At 43.8% G+C, this 23282-nt stretch overlaps 1 protein-coding gene across 1 annotated transcript; it reads left to right on the top strand.

Moving 5' to 3' along the window:
• The first annotated feature begins 4621 nt into the window (after positions 1-4621).
• DEGS2 (delta 4-desaturase, sphingolipid 2) lies at positions 4622-21964 on the top strand. The gene is made up of 3 exons (XM_041476316.1): positions 4622-4725; positions 13156-13898; positions 21100-21964. Exons 1-3 carry the CDS (start codon positions 4644-4646, stop codon positions 21241-21243), a joined length of 969 nt encoding a protein of 322 aa, XP_041332250.1. The 5' UTR covers positions 4622-4643; the 3' UTR covers positions 21244-21964.
• The last annotated feature ends 1318 nt before the right edge of the window (positions 21965-23282 follow it).

Below are 23282 nucleotides of genomic sequence, written 5' to 3'. Positions count from 1 at the left end.
TTTTGCTGTAGAATAGAAGCCTAGTTCCCACACTCCACTCAGGAGTTTGTGTCAGGATGCTTGTAAAGTTTCGTGAAATGCCCGAGATTGCAGGGATGGTGGCATAAGCTATCCACAGGGGAAGTACTTACGGTGTGTAACAGAAAATTCGTCTTGTGAGAGAAAGCAATTGCAAATCCTTTGGACAACATAAAACCACGCCGTAGAATAAATTACTTCGTAGAAAGATTATGATTCTTTAGAAAAGAAAAAAAAAAATGTATCACGAGGAAAAAAAATTATCTAGGAGAGGAAATTGTTTCCATGTGAATTCTGCTGGAGCGATCTGTATACATTATGTCCAGGATCACAGTGGTACCGTTAGTTACAGCAGCCCCGCATTTGTTAACCTCCGGACAAAACATTTGAAAATTCCTTGAGGACGTATTTCTAAAGGAACCGAGAACACTCGAGCACTACCAAACCAAGTCCGTCGTTCTTGCTTAGTGAGCCCTTCCTCAGGCACCCTTTCCTGATCTCCGTTACCTTGGAGGGGCGGCGGGGCTTTGGGGATTACCGAAGCGTGTGTCCCGGAGGCGGAGCGGCGCGGGGCGGGCGCGGTCCCTGCCCGCGCTGGCGGCGCGGTGGCGGCAGGGGGCGGCCGAGCCGCGGGGGCACCGGCGCGGTGCCGGCCCCGCTCCCCGCCGCGGACGGGCCGGGATCGCTGCGGGCCCCCGCCCGCCGGCACTGCCGCAGCACGGGGCCAGCCGAGCCCTGGCTGCAGCGGAACTCCCCTTGGAGCCCTTCGGGCCGCAGCCGCCCCCCGCCCCAGCTCCTCCTAAGGCTCCTGCAGCAGCTACTCGGTTTGCTCAGTTCAACTCTAGCACAGCATAACCCAATAGAAAGAGAAATCCAGGATGAGCCCGGGCAGGGTCAGCATAGGTGAGATGGGAAAACAAACGAGGTCTTATTGGCAATTGTTTCTCCTGAGCTTACTTCGGTGTGGGTGTGTGCTGGCATGGCTCATCTACAAACTATGCTGCCTGTGAAAATTTGACTTTGTTCAATAAAGTACGTCATGCTGTAAATGTTGACAGTACTTGCATCAGGTCAGAGAGTGATACCCGATTCAAAATGACAGCAAAATCTTCAATAAAAAAGCAAATATTGTAGCTATGTTTTCATCTGGTAATGAAAGAAGGTCCAGTGTATGCAAACAGAGAAGAAAGTAGGTATTGCAGTAACTGAAAATACAAGTCTGTCCCGGGACATGGAGCTCTTACTTCAGAGGAGAAAACAATTTATTTAGAGATAAAATTCCCAGACAACTTTATTTTAGTTCCAGAACAGCAACTTTAACAAAGATTAGTTGTTGACAACCACAAGAAGAGGAGCTAAGACCTGCACACCAGGACAGAATTAATATACCTCAAACTCCCAAGACTGGCAGTAGTCACTAGGAGACGTATGCAGGTCTTCCTGCTGTATTTACTCTGTCACCTGTCCTTTCCATGAGCAAAAGGAAGTAACTGGGTTGTATAGCAGAAATGCATTCATGTTGGGAAGCCAGCTGATGGAGTAGCACCTTTGGGTGAGGAAGGGTGAGTCTGCCTGGATGTGTGAAGCTGTGGACCAGTATTTCTTGCTTCAGAGCTGTATGTTGTAGACCATGTCCTCAGTGGAGCAAAGGATTTTTGTCTTTTTTACCCTGGGATGCTGGAGATTAGTGTGATGTGTACTTAAAACTATGTAAACGAGATATTTTGATGGTACCTTGCACAGTCACCAATTGTGCTCTTCCTCCCTCAGCTAGGCTTCTCAATAGTTCCTAGAAATCCCAAACAAGTATGGGAAATTAAATGAGAAAGGGGAGGCTACAGCTGAGAGAACCCAACCGTGTGAAGCACATTTGAACTGTGTAAGGTGTGGTGACTTTGTGAACCTGTAGAGTTCACAGTCATTGCATTATTCATTAAAAGGGCTATTATTGCTAGGTGCCACTAATACCCCCTCCCTCCCTTTTCCATTGTGAGTTATTTTACTAGGATGCTGTAAAACTAAGGATGCCAAGTGGTCAGAGCTGGGTAATACTTCTGCTAATTCTAGAAGACAATCTAAAGCTGGTGTTTCTTGTTTGTCTGGCATCCACAATTAGTCTTGAATTAGTATTATTTGTTTGGCTTTTGTAGAAATATAAAGCATGGAATTCTGTTCTCAAAACCAGGTGCCAACTCACTGGAGACAGAAAAGTTTTCTGTTCTTCTTATGTGGTCAGGTTGAGTCTATAGTAATGAGCTACATGAAGGAGATGCTGTTTGCCTACAAAGGAGATATTAAGTTTCCATGTGTAACTTAGCATAATGCAATAGCACTATCCTATTGGACAAGCCTTGGGGTGAAGTCATATTTGTTTTCTTTGTAACTGCATGGACTGCCCCACTAATTTCTTTTTTAGTCACCTTCAGCACACCTGAGCAGGAAGTGACAGAAGGGTGTCATCACATTTAGTGTCTTTGGCTTCTCCATTGGTACTGTCAACACACCAAAACATTTGAGCCAATTAAAGGTTTGGGTTGAGATATTGATGCATCTGCTCTCTGAACAATCCATTTATTCTGGAAACACGTAATAACCTTAACTTGGATTAACAGTCCCTTATCTGGGTTGGACCCTGCAACTTCCTGGGCAAGCACCAAACTTGTGCTGGAGCAATAGTGAAGAAACCATTGTACTTACAGAGCTGAGCTGTAACAGCAAAACTGTAACAGGTTAAACTCCTGCTCCTGCTTCAGGTTGAACTGTTTTCCTTTACACTGTAGCCCTTCCACTGAACCTGCTTTGTGCCTTTCATTATTCAAGGGTTTACATTTTAAGCTGGTAGAGAGCATCTGAAGGAGGGTAACAAAGAGAGTGGAGGGCCTTGAGGGGAAGCTGTATGAGGAGCTGCTGAGGTCGCTTGGTCTGTTCAGCCTGGAGCAGACTGAGGGGAGACCTCACTGCAGTTACAACTTCCTTGTGAGGGGAAGAGGAGGGGCAGACACTGATCTCTGCTCTGTGGTGACCAGGGACAGGACCTGAAGGAATGGCCTGAAGCTGTGTCACAGGAAGTTTAGGTTAGATATTAGAAAAAGGTTCTTCACCCAGAGGGTGGTTGGGCTGGAACAGGCTCCCCAGGGAAGTGGTCAAAGCACCAAGCCTGACAGAATTCAAGAAGTGTTTGGACAATACTCTTAAGCTCATTGTGAGACTTTTGTGGGTGGTGCTGTGCAGGGCCAGGAGCTGAACTCAATGGTCCTTGTGCGTCCCTTCCAACTCAACTTCTGTGATTCTGTGATTTAGACAGGGAAAAAACCCCTAACTTTCAAAAATGCCTCCTAAAGCTTCCTAGCAGTCAAGCACCAGGGTTTTGGGTTCATGGATTGTTTCATTGTTGGTGTTTTTTAGCTCTTGGTGTCACTGTTCTACGAAGACATCTTAAATAGTTCCACTAGGCTAATATAAGAGGTGATATTTTGCCAGTGTTTGTAAGCAAAAATTCTTGCTGGAAACTATGTAGAACTCTTATTTAAGGCTGGGTTTTTTTGTCCCTTTCCCCTTCCACCTGTAATAGGCATTTTTAAGGGTAGGATGGAGTGGGGAGTTCTAGAGACTTTCATATTGAAACAGAATGAAACAAAATTGGAGCTGATCCACATGTGATGTTGTTGTTGGAAGGACTAATGGGGATAGGTATAGTGAGTGAAGATGGACAGGAGGTCAGGTATGGACTTGCAAAAGAATATAGTGGGAACAAGGGCAGCACTTTAATTTTGGGTTTTGTGTGTAGAAACATCACTGTGTAACGTGTAACTCTGTGAATCAGAGAGGCTAAAGAGGTACATAAGGTTACCTTAGTTTTAAGGTTAGCAAGTCCTTTGCCTGGTTTTGTTACCAAAGTAGCAGTGTGATTTCCTGCTGCTCCAGCAGGGACAGTACCTGGGAAATGAGCTGCAGACTACCAGGAGTGAAGTGTTATGCAGCCAAGGGCAGGATTCTGCCGGGATAGCTCACGAAGATTGTCAGAGCGCCAAGGAAATGTATGTCAAAATGTATGTCAGTCGTTGGTCGCCTTTGCACTGTTCTAGGTCTTCCACCCCTGGGAGGAGCTCACTCAGCTGGGCTTTGCCTTAACCCACCGTTCTGCTTAGGGCTCTGTCTCTGGATTTATGGCGTTTGGAATACCTTTGCTTTCCAAAAGCTGTGTCTGGAAGTGTCCGGCGACCTGCAGCGCTGGAGTTCCCCTTGTGCTCTGGAGCCGCCCGCGGCAGCGATGGATGTAGTGGCTGTGCCGAGCCCCGGTGCTGGCAGCGGCAGACGGAGACCCCCTCTGCCCTGCAAGCACGCCCGCCGCACACACCTCTCCTGGCTGTCTTCGAGGTCGCTGCAGCACGGCGAGCCTCGGCCGCCCGTTCCCTGTCCCCAGAGTCAGCCCCGAGGCACTCTCTTCCCGCCGGACTCCCCTCGACATCCCGGGGCGGCTCTGCAGCTCTCCCGGCTCCTGCCAGCCGAGCGGAGCTGTCCCGGTGCGCGCCTGCGGCGGCGGCGGGGCGGGGGCGGGCGGAGGAGCCGCCCCTCCGCGGGCGCGGAGCTATAAGGACGGCGCGGCGCGGGGCGCAGCCGGCGCCATGGGGAACTGTGTCACCCGCGAGGACTTCGAGTGGGTCTACACGGAGCAGCCCCACACGCAGCGCAGGAAGGAGATCCTGGGTACGACGGGGGGGCCGGGAGCGGCGGCTCGGGCAGCCGGGCTGGGCTGCGCTCCTGGAGGGGAAGGGATGGGAAGGGACGGGGCGGGGGGTCCGCGTCGGGACCACCGGTGTCGGTGCGGCTCGGGCTGGGGTCCAGGCTGCGGAGAGCGAGTGCCGCAGCCCGGTGGGCTGTTGGGTGTGTCCCCCGAGGAGTGTAGCGCTCCCAACTCTCTGCCTTCTGGAGGCAGTGGCGGGGATGCCGCGGCCGAATGGAGCCCGGCTGTGCCGGGCCGGGTCACCGGGTGGCAGAGGCGACGGGACGGCACGGGCTGTGCCCAGCGCCCGCCTGTCCGCGCCGCGCCCCGGGAGCGGCCGCTGCCGTCGGGGGTGCTGGCGGGCGGCGGCTCCGCCGGGTGCGCCCCGGGCTCGGAGCCCTCCTGCGGACACGTGTGCCCGGTGCCTTGGTAGTGCATGAAAGTAACCGGGAATGCGGGTCCGATCTGCTGGAGGACAATAGCAAGTCCCCGCTGCTTGTTGGGGACAAGGTACACTCCTGTATTTTCCTGATGCACACGCCGCGTTTGACTGCTCACAGGAGTGTGGCGGGTCGGGAGGCTTATTTTTGTGGGGGGTTTGGGCTATTCTGGAGATCCTTTTCGAGAATAACTGATAATTCAGAATTGTCACAGAATATTGTTGCGTATCTCCTAAAACACATTTTCAACTTTTTATTAATAAAAAAGATTTTGATTTTTCTCCTCTTTTCATTTGGGTGAGTTGGTCGTTTTGGTTTTTTCCCTCTAAAGAGTAGGATAAAGTTTTTACTTTATAACTTTTAATAACAAGTTTTTACTTTATAACTTTAGAACTTTTAAAAAAAGCTGTGAAGCTTCTGACTGAGTTACTGCGCAAGGTATATGCTAATTAGGTGCAGTTTTTTAACTCCCCCACAATCTTACAGATTAATCCAGGATTAATCTAAATTACAAAAACATTTCCGGTATAGTTGCAGTGGTGGAATATCCACGTCCAGGTTTGAATTACATCCAGGAAAATAATAATTATTTTACTATGTAATCATGATAGTCAAATTACATCAGTATAGCAAATGGTGCTTCTTGGTGTTGTGCTCCTCATCCCTTCAGTCAAGGAGACTACATTTTGGTGAGCTAAGGGTGGGAGGGTGTATGGTGGGTCTCTGCCCTTGCTGCTCACTGGCGTTTTTGGTTGTGCTGTAGAATGGGGAGTGCAAACCATGATGAAGCCGTAAGGAGGTACTTGGACTCCCTTGTTGCAGCAAACTCTTTTTAGGACTCCTCAGTGGCACACTTGCAGAGGTTTTGCCCACCCCCTCTTTGAGTTAAGAACAAGCAATTGGAATCAAGGTCCACCTCCTTCTTTACAGCTTCCCCTGCCCCCGATGTGGGAGTGGAAGGAAGGGTAGAGAGAAATACAACATGGAAAGAGAGACATGAATGATCTCTGTCTCATAAGACAGAATGGATTATAAAGCTAGTGTCACAAATACCAAAATGCTACCAAAAGTTACTGAAGCTATCTTAATATACCACACAATATTTGTATAAAGATTCTCACTCTATTATTCAAAGCCTAAGGTCACCTAGTATTCAGAGTATATAGTTACCAAAGTGTTTAGTGTCTGCTAAGCTGGAGTACACAGTAAGAATTTTAAGTACATATGAACAAATGTCTATAAAAATCCATGCATTTTACATTTTTGTGTACAACAATGCCTTGGGGACAGCATTCCTGCTGGTAAAGGAACTATTTCCTTCCCAATAGGTTAATGATTTAGTTGCTAAGCACTGAAACTTGATTGTTCTCTGGGCTGCAGCTTTTTAAAATGTTGGTCTCTCTCAGGCATGACTACTTGGATTTAAATACAAATGGAAATTATCTGTTGGGGGAAAAAAAAAAGGGCCAACACATAAGGCATTTCTTTCTGCATAAGTGGTGTTTCCTGGGCTGTTCTCCCAATATGTTCCTATAGATCATCTGACAGGTAAAAAAAAGTTAATCACAAATTTGTTTGTCCTGGCTTAAGGGTTTGTAGTCCAGATGTGTGTAAGGTTTTTGTAGTCAGTGACTGTGTCTGAATGAGAGCTCCCTGAGTCCAGTCTCCTTACCATGGGCAGGGACATCCTTTGCTAGCTCAGGTTGCTCAGAGCCCCATCCAACCTGTCCTTGAACACTTCCGGGGATGGGCCATCACAGCTTCTCTGGGTAACTGGTTCCAGCTGAGCTGCAGAGCTGTGAGCAGTGTTTGTCAGCTGCGCTGGCAGCAAGCTGGCTTTGTGCAGGACACTGCTGCACTAGATGAGGTTTGTCATTCCTAAAGGCTATAATTATACCAGAAAATAGATCAACATTTTGAAAAAGGGAGAGGAGATATTTTCTCTCTTATCTCTTTGTAGTATCTAGGTATTAAAATGTAGCTTGTGCTTAGTACTGTCTGTGTGCAACTGCTTCTGACTTAGAGAGGAGATCTCCTGCCAAGCTGGCACTTGAACCCTGATCACGTTATACATGTTCCTGAACACGTTATTCACGCTTTTCAGTTTATGAAATGGAATTGTTTCATTGCTATTCTCTCGCTGTCTTGTTTATGAAAAGCCTGTTACCGCCTTGTGTCAGGACTGGGATTTGTGTAATGCTGCAGTAAGCTCTGTTAGGGAAAGATCTTCCTGATGGAAAAGTTTGTTCATCTAGATCTGCTTAGCCATTCTGTATAGTTACAAAAATGCAGTTGGGGGAGATATAACATAGAGAGGGCATCTAGTAGAAATAGGGTTTATACTTTTTGTCAGTAAGGATTTCTTGGACTAAAAGACTTGGAGAAATTATGCTCTTGCTCAATGGGAAGTGTTGACAGCTTTTCACTCTTGACAGATGAAAAAATCATTGCTTAAATGCAGGTAACACCATAACACTACAATGTCTGGCCATTTCACCTGCAAACAATTTCCCAAATGCAAGCAATGAGCAATGTGTTGTGACATGGGAAGAGTGAGATCATATTTGTGCCATAAACTGGATCTAACTTTATAAAATTACTGTAAGTTAGACAGAAAATGTCTTGTCTCACAGGATCCTTAGGGAAGCACTTTGCTGCTGAGGATGAGAGCTGAATCAGTGTTGCTCAGGATAGACCAGGAACATCTGAATATGATCTAACATAGAAGAATGCTTAATAGCTTTGTAATTTTAGGGCAAGTTATTTTGGAGTGGAGATGGTGCAAGTGTTTTATATGTACTTTATCCTGTAGGAAGGCTAGGATGTTAGCTCATGGGGATAGGCAGAACAAACTTAAAAAGCCAAAATCCATTTTATTTTAGCATTTAGCTGATCTGAGTATATCTTCCAGCTCTGCTCTCTTATTTAGAGATTAATCTGCTATTTCTTCCAGCTGTCTCTTCTGTTGCCTTTTTAAACCTCACTTTTATGAAAATTCTAAGTTGTACCTACTGAAATATGCAATATATTATGTCCCTAGGTTAAATCAAAGCTCTGAAGTACACATGCTTCTGGCGAAGAAACAATGTTTGTCCTTTATGCTGCAGTGTGTGGGCACAGTGCTGCCCCTGATTGTGAACATCCTCTGATGAGCACATAGAAGAGCTGCTGTCCCAGTGCTCATGCCACTTCCCTGTGGGCATCACCTTTGGAATAAATCACATGGCCAGAAAGTGACTGATTTAGGCATTTGTGGTGTTCCATGGGAAATGTATTAAGTACAACCCAAGGCTTCAGCTTAGTCCATATTGCAGATTTTTGTTTCAGAAGGAGCTGGAAGCCTTCTTTCTAGCATTCCTACATCCTTTTACTCTGAACTAGCTAATAAACAAATGTAAGCAAACAGGTTACAGCTGCTGACATAGTGATGTGCTGACATCATCCACCTCTGCTGACACCGGCAGAGTGGCACCACTGTGGTACTTTCCCTCTGGTGGCCACTCCTGGGTGGCCCACTGCCCTTGGGCCAGCTAGCATATTTAGAAGCAGGTGGGTGACAAACACAAGACACTTGTCCTTGCACAGTGGACATATAAAACTTCAGTGTAATTAACTGGGCCAAAAGTTTCTTATTATTTTGTGTACTGGAGGGGCTTTTTCACAGGAGACTCTGAAAAACCAGAACGTGTTGTCATGCATATTGTCCTCTGTGCATCCTACTTGTGTCTTCACTCATGCATTGTTTGAATTAATAATAGAATAATAATAATAATAGAATAATAATAATAGAATAAAGTAATATATTGAGTACCAGGTACATAATCAATTAGATCAGGTTGTTCAGAGCCCCAGCCAACACAACTTTTCCAGGAATGAGGCATCTGCAACCTCTCTGGGCAACCTGTGATAGTGTTTTACCACCCTCTTTGTAAAAAATTTCTTCCTTATGTCTAGATTAAATGTCTCCTCTTTTAGTTTAGAAGTATTACCCCTTGACCTATCACAACAGCCCTACTAAACAGTCAGTCCCCATCATTCCTATAAACCCCCATTAGATGCTGAAAGGCTATAAGGTCTTCCTAAAGCCTTTTCCTCTCCAGGCTGAACAGCCTCCATTCTCAACTCTCTCAGCCTTTCCCTACTGGAGAGGTGTTCCATCCCTCTGACAATTGTCAGCTCTCCTCTGGACTTGCTTCAACTCATCCATGTCATTCACTGGGGACTTGGGTGTGCTGTGCTTTTATAAGCAGGTTTTGAGCTGAGCTGCTACAAGGCAAAACACTGTAATGTCAGTAAACTGTCGTCTTTTTTTTTCGTGTGTATTTATTTGGTACAAATACCACCTCCAGCATAGGACATAGAGTAGTAAAGCTTACATCCTGTGCCTGGTGCCTCTTTTGTCTGTTTTGGCAGGGACTCATAATCAATAGAATGCAGTCTGGGACAGCAGTATCACAGATTTTTTTTTTTTCCTACATCTCTTTAACAAACCTTCTAAGTGCCTTATGCTGAAGAGTATGTCCAGTTTGACTGTATCAGTATGCTGCACCTGGAGAGAAAAGAAAGGAAAACTAAGAAATTAATTTTCTTCTCCTTTTACTGCTAGTTTCTTATTGATGTGGGCAAGGCTGCTGGTCCTTTAAACCGCTATCACCACTGTCTCTGTGGTGATGAACTCCTGCTCTTGTTCACTTTCAAATCCCATGTGTACCAAAATATGCAAGTGTGAAGTATGTAGTGTCACATCAATGAGAAATTGTATCTAGTGCCATCATTGGGACTTGCCTGAGATATCTCAGGGACAGGTTCAGTAGGACAGAGGATGAGTGAGAGTTCAGAACAAGGTATTTGCTGTCTCTTGAGGAGGAAGAACAGCAGGACCTGGCAGCCAACGGCCTGTCCAGGAACAATTGCTCCAGCCCTAACTGAGGATCACTGTAGGGCTATGGTGAGTGCTCTTGGATCTCCAGAGAGAAACATCAACAGAACAAAATACATAGTCAGATTGTCAGTTTAGGCACTTGGTGAGTGAGACCTGCCTCTCAAAGGATGTGTAGAACAGTGGAGTCATCTCTGTGAAAAGTTAATTCAGTAAATGAGTTGTTTCAGAATTGTGAACCTTTCTGAAAATATACTTGCAGCATTTGTTCTCTCTTGACTTGTAAGAGTGGGGAATGCTGTCTCATCACTGTGGAGCTCTCTGAGCAGAGTTACTAACTACATTTACTTAAAGTGCCTGTGCTGCTTTGGCAGTGTGCTGACCTTGGAGAGTCATCCTTGTGCACTGCTGTACATCTACACCAGCGTCCCCACCCTCTCACAGCAGGACAGTGGCTCAGTCTGGACAACTGGAAGCAGCCCACATGAATAACCTATCTGCTGGCCAGAGGTAACAGACTTCCTCAGTGAGCTGGAGGCTGGGAGATGTGCTGTGCAGACACCAGAGCAGCTGGGTCTCTCCTGTTCTCATTGGATTATAAAGGGCAAAACTTTGTCCCATGCAGTCACATAACTGTAGCTGTTGTGTCCTGTCCTGTATGCCTTCATCCACCCCCTTGCCCAAGCCATGGTTTCTCTGTGAGGAGAAACTTGAATTTTCCATGCCATGGTTTCAGCATGGCTTTATCAGTATTAATGATAAACAGCCACAGTATTGTGGTTTGACTAGTATGCAAAAATTTACTGTTGGAGTTAATCATGTGTTGAATTTAATATTAAACCCTGGCAAGTTACTTAATAGCTGTCACCTGTGGTAAGTGCAACCTGCCTGCATTGCTGCTTGCACACACTGTTGCTGCCATTTGGCAGCAACTGCTCTGGAACCTTTTAAATGGAATCTGCAATCCTTGTTGGCTGCCACAGAAAGAAATAGGTCAAGAACTTCCATTATTTTCAATAAATTTTCTCATCCCATTAATTTTTTTTTTTTTTTTTTTGGAGGAGGGAGTCAGTGTGGCCTCAATTTGACCAGGCTGAGGAGCAAACTTGGTTGTTTTACATTTCATCTCCTGGTGACTGCAGTGACTTATCTCTACCATCCTCCTGATATGACAACATTTGAAGTGTCTTGACTTATTAAAGTGTCTTCTGGCTTTTGGACAGATGCCCCTAAGAAAGAGATTAAGCTACATAAAACTGCATGCCTGTAACAGTCTTTCTGACCAGGCTGTTATATTCTTGTACTTTAGAGTAAACTTTGCATAAGCAGCACTGTGTGTAAAATTAAGTACCTATTCAGGTACTAGAGAACAACTTTTGACATGTTAACTTTATTGGTGTGAAAAACATGATTTCAAGAATGGTGAAAACAGCAACAAAACCAAACCAGCAAAACAAAAAACCTCTAAAGTTTCTGGAGATTTTTGTCAAAATATTTGTCTGACTTTAGAAAGAGATGAACTTTCACTACAGCTTTCCTAGCAATTAGAAAATCTCTCTCTTGCCTTAATACTTCTCATGTTGACCTTGACCTCCTTATCCTCAGAAGATTTGAGTATATCTCCTTTGTCCTCATCTTCCACAGCACTTTTCTAATCTTTGTAGTCTCTAATTTCTGTCAAGATGGGCTGAAGTTGGCCAAGAGGCTCAAGGGTTGTTGGAATGGTTGCAGAGCATGACCACATTAACCTGCTTCTTTAGGTAGCACTTCATCTTTTTGAGTTTCTGTAAACTTCTCAGGGTTCACTTCTACAAAAACCTTCTCTGCATCCAGCACTCAATATCTGCCACTGCTTTCGAGGTCACATAAATTATATGTATTGTCTCCAGCCTTTGTTTATAGTAGACACAGCTGCATAGATGCAGATCATTGTAATCTGATTTTATTGCATTGGTATTATACTGTGACAGTCAGATGATGTTTACTTTACTATTCATAAAATGGGCCCATGAAACTCACAGGGACACTGTAACCTCAGGGTTCAGAATGACTGACTTCTTATGCACTTATCTGTGTAAGCTGCAATTACTGAGAAATGCAAAGTATGAGTTAAAGGAGGGAGGTCAGTACGTGGCTAAAAGCCATACGGCAACAGAAGGAATCATGTACAAGTTAATACTGGAAGTGAGAAGTGTGGATTTGCAAAGAGGAGATGTGAATCAGTGAACAGCACCTTGAGGATCAGCTGCATTCTGTATTTTATTTTCTTTTTAAAGGACAGATGAATGGCTGGTGGGACTGAAGATCAATAAGCTAGTCCTGGCCTGACATGAGTCAGACTCGCAGGCCTAGCCCAGGTGTCTGTTGTACTGCAGTATTTGTGAGGTCTCATGAAGCTGTTGTGTGATAATCTATGTGGCTTTTATGCCTGCTTTTGGTATGTGACATGGGAACAGAGAAAAATCTGCCATGCTGTACAAAATCCTGATAATATTACTGACTTTACTGTGATGTTACTATGTGTGAAGAGTTGTACCTGTTGTGAGCACTGGTAAACACTCAAATAGTTAGAAATTTTTTTTAAATGCTGTGTTTGTCATCTAACCACAGAGCAAAACCTGGTGAGCCTGTTGCTCAGCTCTCTCCTCTGCTTGTGTGCTTGAAACAGCAGTGTGAAAAGGGCTACAAAGAAGGCAGTTGTATCCCTTTAGTGGAAAATAACATCTGAGCAAAATACAAAAGGACATGTAAAACTTAAAAATGTGACAGAAGGTGTTTCTTAGAGCTTAAGTCCTGTAGGATTTGGCATATTACTTCTCATCACTGTGAAAAAATACTCATTATGGGAAAGGCACATTATGCCACAGAGAGACCATCAGGGTATTTTTTTTATATGTCTATCTCAATATCAGTCAGAACTGGACATGATGCTGGAACTAGTAAAACATTCACCATAGTGGCAACCCTACTTTGGGATTAATATTTTATAAAACCAGGGCCTCAAACATAGTGCAATAAAACCAGAGGGTCACAGAGGTGATTGTGTTCACCTAATTATGATCTAACCAAGTTTTTCTCTGCATTTTTCCCTTTAGCAAAGTATCCAGAGATCAAGACTCTGATGGGACCAGATCCACATTTAAAGTGGATTGTATCTGGAATGGTTTTCATGCAGCTTCTGGCATGCTACCTGGTGAAAGACTTATCTTGGAAATGGATTTTCTTCTGGGCTTATGCTTTTGGGGGTTGCATCAACCATTCCCTGACCCTCGCCATCCATGATATTTCACACAACGTGGCCTTTGGGAACAAGCAGGCCAAGTGGAACCGGTGGTTTGCAATCTTTGCCAACTTGCCCATTGGCATCCCCTATTCTGCCTCCTTCAAGAAATACCACATTGACCATCACCGGTACCTGGGAGGGGACAGCTTGGATGTGGACATTCCCACAGACTTTGAGGGCTGGTTTTTCTGCACACCTCTTCGGAAGCTGCTGTGGCTGTTCCTCCAGCCTCTGTTCTACAGTCTGAGACCACTGTACGTGAACCCCAAAGCAATCACACGGATGGAAATTCTTAATGCTTTCGTCCAGTTTTCTATAGACCTCATAATTTACTACCTGTGGGGGCTCAAACCTGTTATTTACTTAATAGCAGGTAGTATTCTTTGCTTGGGTTTTCATCCCATTTCTGGGCACTTCATAGCAGAACACTACATGTTCCTAAAAGGGTATGAGACATACTCTTATTATGGACCTCTGAACTGGCTCACCTTCAATGTAGGCTACCACATGGAGCACCACGACTTCCCCAGCATTCCTGGATGCAGATTGCCCATGGTAAGTACAGCATGAGCATGAGTGAGTTGGATTTTTATGAAAGCTGCTAAACTGTGTCAAAGAAAACACTCCAAATCATAGCAACTGATGAGTTTAAGAAAAAAAAAAAGGGAAAAAAAGAGAACAGTTTTTTGGATTTGTTTCTAATTAATTTTAAGCCAGAGATTGAGAGAAATGGCTGTAAAACTGCTGTAATACTTGGTTTATTTGATGCAAAGTAGAACATCTGATCCTCAGAGGGCTTGAGGAATACCTTTTACATGATAAAAGGTATCCTCCAGACATTTAAAGCCTCCAACAAGGCTTTAAATATCTGGATTTACATCCCTCAGCCACTAAGTTTCGACTCTGAAAGTTTCAAGACCCATCTAAAGGGAGGCAGGTGGCAATTGCTACTTTAAATTTGTCTAATGATCAATCTGCTAACTATATTTCTTGATTAACATCAAAGAAATTTTTTCTGGTTTTGAGATGACATAATTTTTGGGGCATGTTCCAGCCTGACACAGGTAGCACTGGAAAATAAAGCCGCACTCTCTGAGACTTCTTTTAGCTCTCCTGTCCCACCCACAGAAACTGAGGAGGCCTGGTCTGTCACTGGGAAAGCACTGTGGCTTTCCTCCTTTGAAAGGCAAACCCCTTTTTGTTTATGTTTTATCACTTGTGGGAATCAAATTTGCAAAGCCCAGGTGTCTAGGAATGGTTTTCCATCTCCCTCCAGGTGTGTAGCTGCTCTTGTGTGTTTTATGCAAGGGCTCCTCAGCAGGTGCTCGCAGAGTTAGAGGTACGTGACTTCCAAGGATTACTCCTACATATCAGTTCTCTGATGTAACAGGAAGGAAACATCTTTCTGTGGCCTGATGCAAAGTGTGGAACTGCTGCTCCATATCCATATGAGGTGGAGGTAGAGCCTGAGGCTCAGGAGCTATGACCTCCCCACCACTACTGATACCAAGTGCAACTTCTGTGATGGCATAGCCGGGGAAACCCTGCTCTATGGGCTCATGTTCTCCATCACAGACACGCTCCCTGAGAGGAGATTCAAATCAACGGGAGATTTTCTTGTGTAGAAGAGTGTGGGAAGCCTCTATATAGCCTGCAATTGTGTTTCAATCACTCCTTTGCTGCTGGAGGTCTGTCCTGGAGGCTGCCTGTTCCTGGTGAGGCCCAGAGGAGCTGGTGCAGCAGCCCACACTTGGATACGGAGCTCTCCTGTGAGGCACTCCCATCACTGATACACCTGATAGCTCAGTGGGGAAGTGCCTGTGCTTGGCTTTAGTTTCAAATGTTCAAACTTGTTATATGGGCTTAGATACTTAGATTACCAAAATGAAAATAGAAGAGAAGGAGGTTAGCTCAGTATCCTGCACAAGGGAAGTGAGTGACTACTTGAACTTGCTGGGACTGTTGCTCCAGCCTTGATTGAGACCTGAAAAGCTCTTCTCCACCCACACCACAAATAGTTCAGCCTAATTCCTTCAGGCAGTGCAGCAGCTGAAGTGTCTGCCCTCCTGCATAAAGAGGATGGAGTTATTAGCTGAATTTCATGGGCTTCTGTTCACGTGTGTTTTGCTCTTTGTCAACTGAGACTTGCCCTGCTGGTGGAGGAGAGAGCAGGCTTGTCAATCACTGTTGCCTGACAGAACTATATGGAAGACTTGGAGTCTGACGAGAGATCAATTACAAGTAAAAATTCTATTAAAAAGAATTCTATTAAAAAAAAAAAGATATATTTTCTTTGGCAAAACAGTTTCCATAGAAAATCCTTTCACCATTAAAACAAATTGGTTACGCTTTTCTGCAAAATGAGAAAAAAATCTCTGCTCCTCTGATGAAAAGAGATAAGGAAACAGATCCTCTCTGATTAACTTTAAATCCTGAACTTCATAGCAGGTAAGAAACCTCACCTTGCTCTACTTGGCTTGACCTCCTGGCAAAGTCTTCATGTACCAAAGATCTTTTCTTTCAGATTTAGTCTCAGACGCTTGAACTTCTAATAGTTGCATTGTGTAATATGGATGATCTCTCAGTGAGACTATTTTTATTTTTAATTATTGGCAAATAGAAATGGAGTAAAGATCTCTATTTTTAAAGATCTATCCTGCATGATTGAGATCAGGGGAGAAATAGGATTTGAGAATAACTGGATCTTAATCTTGGAAAGTAACTAGCTTTTCAGCTTGCTTATCAGGAAAGTAAATTCAGCATTTTCCTTTGTTACAGGTGTGTCATTCAGAACGTTCTGACTAATGTGTTTGCCACTGGAAAGACCTTTACCCTAGGACTGTGACAGATTTGAAAGAGGAAGAATTAGGCTGTGCTCATAAGCTTATGGATATTAAAGATGAATGACATGGGTGTGCAGTAAGAACTTGTCCCACTAGTATAATGAGAGATTACACAAGAGACCATGAAATTTAACTTTGCAATGAAGGACCTGCTCTAAGAAAAACCCCTGTAGACTTAAGAATAGGTTTGTCTTTGAATGAAGTCTTACAACTATAAAATATTGCATTGTTTACCAAATGAGTAAAGAGATCCATTCTTCATTGTCTGAAGGACGGAGTTATGGAGAGAGGAGATTGGAGAAGAAGGAGGAACTCTATTAGAAGCTGCAATAAAAGCAGCAGTGTTACCGGGGCAAACTAGTTACTCATTAAGCTTGTGGGAAAAGGAAAAGACATGGTATGAAACCAGATTTATTAGACAGACAAGACTGGAAAACATGGCAGATGTGCTGGTTTTGAATTGCAGATTTCATTAACCCTATGATGGCCAGGAGGGCTAGTTCCAGTGCCCACCATCCTGTGGTGGGGATGTGAGACTATAGAGGGAACTTCTAGTAATAAGCCTTTGATCATTCTAAACATAATTTTGCAGCTTTGTGTTGTAAGGATCTCTAGTTTCTGTATAGCCTCAGGACAAAGAATGTGTAACAGCCATGCTGAAATACTAGGCTGCATTTAACTTTTGTACCTATCAGATATAAAGAGTATGAGTAGGGTCCTGTCACTGTGCTTTAAAAGTACAGAACCAGAACAAAAGTTTCAGTCCAAAAGATGTCATTTCTTGCCCTGCCACCTTGACCTACTTGAAGAAAAGCCTCAATATACCATGTGCCAAGTGCCTAGTAATTATCCCACAGACTTTGCAATCTCTTGTTATCCTTCCATGATAACAGAATCTCAGAATGGGTGAGGTTCAGCCTCTGTGCTCAAATAGGGTTATTCTGGAGCACATGGCACAGCATTGTGTCCAGATGGTTCGTGAATATCCTTGGTAAGGGAGACTCTGCTCCCTCTCTGGGCAGCCTCTTCCTGTGCTCAGTGACTGCACAGTACAGAAGTTCTTCCTCATGTTCGGGTGGAACTTCCTGTGCATCAGTTTCTGCCTGTTGTACCTTATCCTATTGCTTGGTAGCACTGAGAAGAGCCTGGATCCATTCTTTTTGCACCCACCCTCCAGATACTTAAAGATATTGATGAGGTTCCTTCTCAGTTGATTTTTTTTTATGCTGAAGAGGCCCAGCTCCATCAGCCTTTTCTCATTAGAGAGATGCTCCAGTCCCTCAGTCAACTTTGTCACCCTGCACTGGACTCACTCCAGGAGCTCCATGTCCCTCTTGTACTGAGGAGCCCAGAACTGGGCACAGCACTCCAGATGTGCCTCACCAGGACCGAGCAGAAGGGCAGGATGGCCTCCCCTGACCTGCTTGCAATGCTCTCCCTAATGCATCCCAGGATACCATTGGCCTCTTTGGCCCCCAGGGCACTGCTGGCTCATGGACCTTGCTGTCCACCAGGACCCCCACGTCCTTCTCAGAGCAGCAGGTTGCCCCCAGCCTGTGCTGGTACCTGGGATTATTTCTCCCCAGCTGCAGGACCCTGCACTTGCTCCTGTTACATTTCAGACAGCTCTTGTGTAATTTTAATTTACAAACTAGCAATGAGTTAAGACTTACAGCTGAGATAAGGAAGAAGGCAGGGAGGAGTTGAAGAAAGATCACCTACAATGCAATATATGGAGAGCTTGAGGAGCAGGATTTTGGAATACTTAATTACAGTGCCATCTTCCTTAAGACAATCTGTGATCTGGCCACAAAACTTGCTCCCTGGAAACTGCCATTTACAGGTTTTGTACTGTAACACAGAGGGTGACTCTTCCAGCCTCAACCATACTTAATACATATAGAATCATTAAGGCTGGAAAAGACCTCCAAGATCATTGAATCCAAACTTTGATTTAATACTACCATATCAACTAAACCCTAGGATGAAGTGCCATGTTGAGTCATTTCTTGAACACTTCCAGGGGTGGTGACTCCACCACATCCTTGGGCAACTGTTCTGATGTTTGACAAGTCTCAGTGAAGAAATTCTTTCTGATGTCCAACCTTCTCCCTTGGTGCAGCTTGAGGCCTTTTTTCTCTTGTCCTGCTGCTTGTTGCTTGGGAGAAGAGGTGGAGCCCCACCTGGTTACACCCTTCTTTCAGAAAGTTGTAGAGTTATAAGGTCTCCCCAGAACCTCCTTTTCTGCAGGCTAAACAACCCCAGCACTCCTCATATGATGTTGCATTTAAAAGGGAGCCTGCATTAAACCCCAATTACTGCCCTCCCACTATCCAGTTTTTCTGGTAGATAAGGTTCTCTATGTATGGAGATGCTGAAAGAAATAATGAAAAATGAGACAGTTTTGTTGGAAACTTTTGCATAGATCCATTATAAAAGAGAAACATATTTTAAAATTCTTTCCTGCCATGTGCTAGCAAGACAGGAACATGTATCTACCAAATTTCTTTCTTTTCCTTCAGAAAAACTTTCAGAAGTCCCCCCTCTAACTGCATTCATTAAATTTTCTCTTTCCTCTGTTCCTTATTGCAGTTTCACTTTCCCCTCTCTATATTTTCTGTGCATCTGATACAGTTGACCTGCCCAGAGACCTTGCAGTGGTGCAAGTGGTGCCTCCTTCCTGCACAAGGTGCTGCTCATGGTTGCAATAGCTATTGGGCTGAACATAGGCAGGCTGTTTGTTGGCCTCTTCTCTGGGCCATTTTTAGCTACTTTGTCACTGCTACTTTTCCTTTGGAGCCTTTGGAGCCAGAGGACGCAGAGTGAGACATTGCTCCTAGGAGCTGAATTGGCTTCTGTGAATCTCCAGCCTTCTACTTCCATGTGCAAGGGGTAATATAGGAAAACTTCCTGAAGCTCTTGTAGTGGTCAGAATATAACATGGTCAAGTGCTCTGCAGGATAATGTAACTACTTAAGAAAACATGGTTTGGTTCAGAGGGCAAGGAATACATGGGGCTCTGGGGAAGAGGGGAATGGTAGACTTGCCATGTGAACTTGAGTAGTGTAGATGAGGGCTAAACTACAGTTGAAAGGCAGAATTCAGGCAGAATTTCTGAAACTGAGGTAGGAAGAAGGTCTAAGCAATTGTGTGCTGGAAAATGACCATGTCAGAGCTAGAGTGAAGCTTTTGAAGCTGGGTATTTGAGCCCCCCTTTGTGTTTGCATGAGGCCTCATGAGTAACCTTCATTCAAGGGAGCTTACTGTGGAAATAGTCCTCCCTCTCATCCTCTGGTTATTTCAATTACCCAGCTGGGAAAAGGGAGGATACAATACCTAGATTAAATTATTTCTGACTGGGGTTACAGAAGGAGCACAGAGAACCAAATCTGCATCTCCAGAGATCTTGGAAACCTGGAAATCACCGCTCTTCCTTTTTTCTTTGTTAATGACTATTAACAAATATCTCTAAGGAGAAATCCTGATATTATCTGAATATAATTGAAAATTAACCATTGAAAATTAACTGCTTTGAAGTACAAACCAATGCTTTAAAGCAGGATAGAGAAAATTATTATGAAGTTGGAGGTATTCAGTGAAAGACAGAATACAGTCAAACCTGAACTGAATCTTCCATCTCCAGCCAGGAGCACAAGGAGTGTGTAAGGGACAGAGGTACAGAGGTAAAAGATCTTAATGACTCTTGTACATTATCCAACCTACTTCACAGAGAAGTGTCTACTAGGAAGCTGAAGTAATGGGGTAATTAGCAGGGAGCCATACTAGTTTATAATTTAACTTTCACTGGAATTCTTACCTTTTCACAAGCAGTCAAATGCTGTGCTAAGGTTGTCCCATTATACCTTGGGTGGTGATGAGACCCCCTTCCTACATGACGATTTCTGTGAAACCCTTTCTGTCTTCACTGGAAGTCTGCACTGTGCTCAGTGTAGCTGGCTTTAAAATTCTGCAGGGTTTTAAAGAGAGAAGTCATGCTGTCTAGCAAGACAAACTACTCTAGAGCTTTGTTTGTCTAGGAGGTGGAGCTGCAATAAAACCATGCCCAAGCAGTTATGTGCAAGCGTACTATAGTTAACAGATTCTGCTGCTTCATAAATGTGTTCAAAAAGCAAAGCATCTAGTTGGAGCAGGAATAATAACTGATAGCTTGGGAATCCTTACAGTCCCCTGAACCTGCCAGCTTTGAAACCTCTTTGTCCTCTGGTTCTGGCCTAACTCCCACTACAAGTACCACCCCAATGATGCACAATGCTTCTCTGATGGCAACAGTCTTAAGACTTTGGGAATTGTAGCAGGGATGAAATTTTATTAGACTTGTGACCTAATAATGAATCTCACAGTATTTTTGATATCAGACTGAGAAGAACAGACCACCCCTGTGATTTTCTTTGCCTGCTGGAGGAACTCCTCTCTTGTATTTGCATCATGGTAGCAGAATGCAGGGTAGAAGACAAAGCGTAGGTGAGGCTGTGTCTGTCGTTTTCTCAGTTGTTAATCCTCTCTTACCCAGAACCCTCAACAGAAGAATATTAAGAGTGGCAAACAGGGCTTTAAATATAGTGTGCTGGAGTCTTGGCGATTGATAAAGTGGATAAAGTATCTCTCATTGGGGAGATTCCCACCACCTCTGAAATGAGACAAAATAGTTCTGACTGAAGGCAGTAATCCATCGCCTTTCAAATTATGACACTGTGAGGCAAAACTTACATCAGAAATCTGTTAAGAAGTATCTAAATGCATTTAAGGACATCTCATTTGGCTGAACTTCAGAAGCTCACAAGCAATAACAAGTAACTTCAGGTAATGGTTGTGCTATCAGATCTGAATGTGAAGGTTGAAACACACCTGACTCTGTGCAGCCAAACAGCTCATTCTCTCTCTTCTTCTTCCAGGTGAAGAAGATTGCAGCAGAATATTATGATAACCTCCCATATCACCAGTCCTGGATTCGAGTTCTGTGGGACTTTGTTTTTGATGACAGTCTTGGTCCTTATTCAAGGGTTAAGAGACTCTGCAAGCTGGCAAAGGAAAGCTAATGGGGTAGCTCTTCCTGCTTCAGTGGTGTGTGTTTGTTCATTCCCATGACTTCAGTTTTCTGCAGAAATAGGAGGATCTTTGTGTGAACTGAATTAAAGTTGTGTCTACTGCTTATGCCAAGAGGATGGGTGTGAAAATGAAGCAATTTTAGGCAACTGATTTTTTAATAAAGGATATTTGTTATGCAACCCTCAGAACCTAGATTAGAGTGAACTATGATTAGGTAAACTTTTAGTCTAGGCTTAGAATTAACTTTCTGGGACATATGTGCCTAAACCTAAGTTTTAGCTTTGTCTGTGAGAGGAGTGTTTGTTGTGTGTTATGTGTGAGCATGTGTGTGTGTAGCTCAAGACTGGTTTCTGTTGGTGCTAGATTGGAAGTAGATGCTCTGTGTGCACAGGACTGTGGAGGCAGGGAAGACTGGCATGCAGAAGTAAATGATACTCTCTGGAGAACACAAGGGTGCTTTTAGCTCAATGTATTGTCTGATCGAATATCTTCTGATAATTGTTAATAGCGGAAATTTTATATATGCAATGGAATATGTTTATATTTTTGTACGTCTGTAACATTATTTCAGTAGCTGCTGTTTGATCTTCATTCCAGAGCTTTGTCTAAACCTTTTTTGAATGAATTTCCATTCTTAGGATATAATACTATTGCTAACTGACAGATCTGAACTGTGGCAAGGAAAAATCTTTTTTTAAATCTTCCATCTACTTCCTGATCATCAGCATGGATGTGCCTCTGAGGAACTGGGTAGTTCTTTCCCACTCACCTTTTCAACAGTATTCATAACTTCACATATCTCACCCTTTTTCCCACTGTAAGTCCTCTGGAGAAAGGACAGGTTCTAGTTTTAATTTTTCCTTGCCAAAACTATTAGCATTCCTGGTCACCTTTCTTGGTGTCCTCTATATTACACTCCTTTCTGTACACGGGAGTTAGGAGTATGTGTCAGTGAAGACATGGAGATGTCTTCATCTTCATGGTGGTATTTTTTCCTAACTGCCTAACAGAATAATGGCAATTTTTTTCTCTTTTGTCATTTAAGGGGCACAACTTGTCATTTGGGAAGCACATGATACTCCAGCTATGTAAAATTGCCACTGATGGTGTTAAGGGGATGTACCTGGAACATGGAGATGGGGTTGTTTCTCTCTCTGTATCTCTTACTTGGTGCTATTGACATTAACATTCATCTCTCATTTCTACCCACTGGCATACTAAAATCTTTCTGCCTGTCCTCTCCAATTATAAACTTCTGGCTATCCTCAATAATTCTGTATCATCAAAAACCTTAATCAACATAACCTTTTTCCAAGCACCACAATATCTTTGGAGTCAGGAATTTACTAGATGCCATCTAGTAAATCCCCTCTAACATGAAAGCTGGCAAAATATTTCTGTCCTTACAAAGTGGTTAAAAGAGAAAATTATATAGTTATATATAATTGCTCTGTAGCCCTCTAACAGTTTGGGTTATTTTCTTCTGGAAATCCTGTAACAAAGAAAAAGTTTACTGTGCAGCCTCATTGGTCCCTCAGAGTGTTAGACCTGGGAAGCCTGATTTCCTCACTAAACATAATTTTGTTCCTTCCTTCAGCACACTGGATCCAGTGAGCCAGTCTGTCTGTTCACTAGGCAGGTGAGCTAACCTGCAGCCATTTGGGTTCCTCCTTCATTTCCCCATTCTCCATTCTTCTCACGCATGTGATTTTGGCAGTTGGGTAAATAAATACCCAGGCTTGCTCAGCAGATCAAGATCCTTTGTTATACAGGGGCTGAACACCAGTTTATTCACCAATACTCTTTTGTGCTTTGGGACAAGAAGAGCAAGAATGAGGCTTCTTCCAGCACTTCAGCCTTTACTGATTCCTCAGTGATGAACATACTTAAGACATTATATCTGAATTATTAAAGCTGCTTTTCTCCCAAAGGAAGAGGCACTGGTGTGGGAACTTCCATTACCTTTGTATCAGTGCTCATGTCAGCGAATTTCAGTTTTTTATTAATTTACTTCAGATTTGCTGGCACT

This window comes from Pyrgilauda ruficollis, unplaced genomic scaffold, assembly GCF_017590135.1.
Source record: "Pyrgilauda ruficollis isolate IOZ18807 unplaced genomic scaffold, ASM1759013v1 scaffold38, whole genome shotgun sequence".
NCBI lineage: Eukaryota > Metazoa > Chordata > Aves > Passeriformes > Passeridae > Pyrgilauda > Pyrgilauda ruficollis.
Note: the sequence above shows the minus strand (reverse complement) of the source record. Positions and strands in the feature narration are given on the sequence as shown.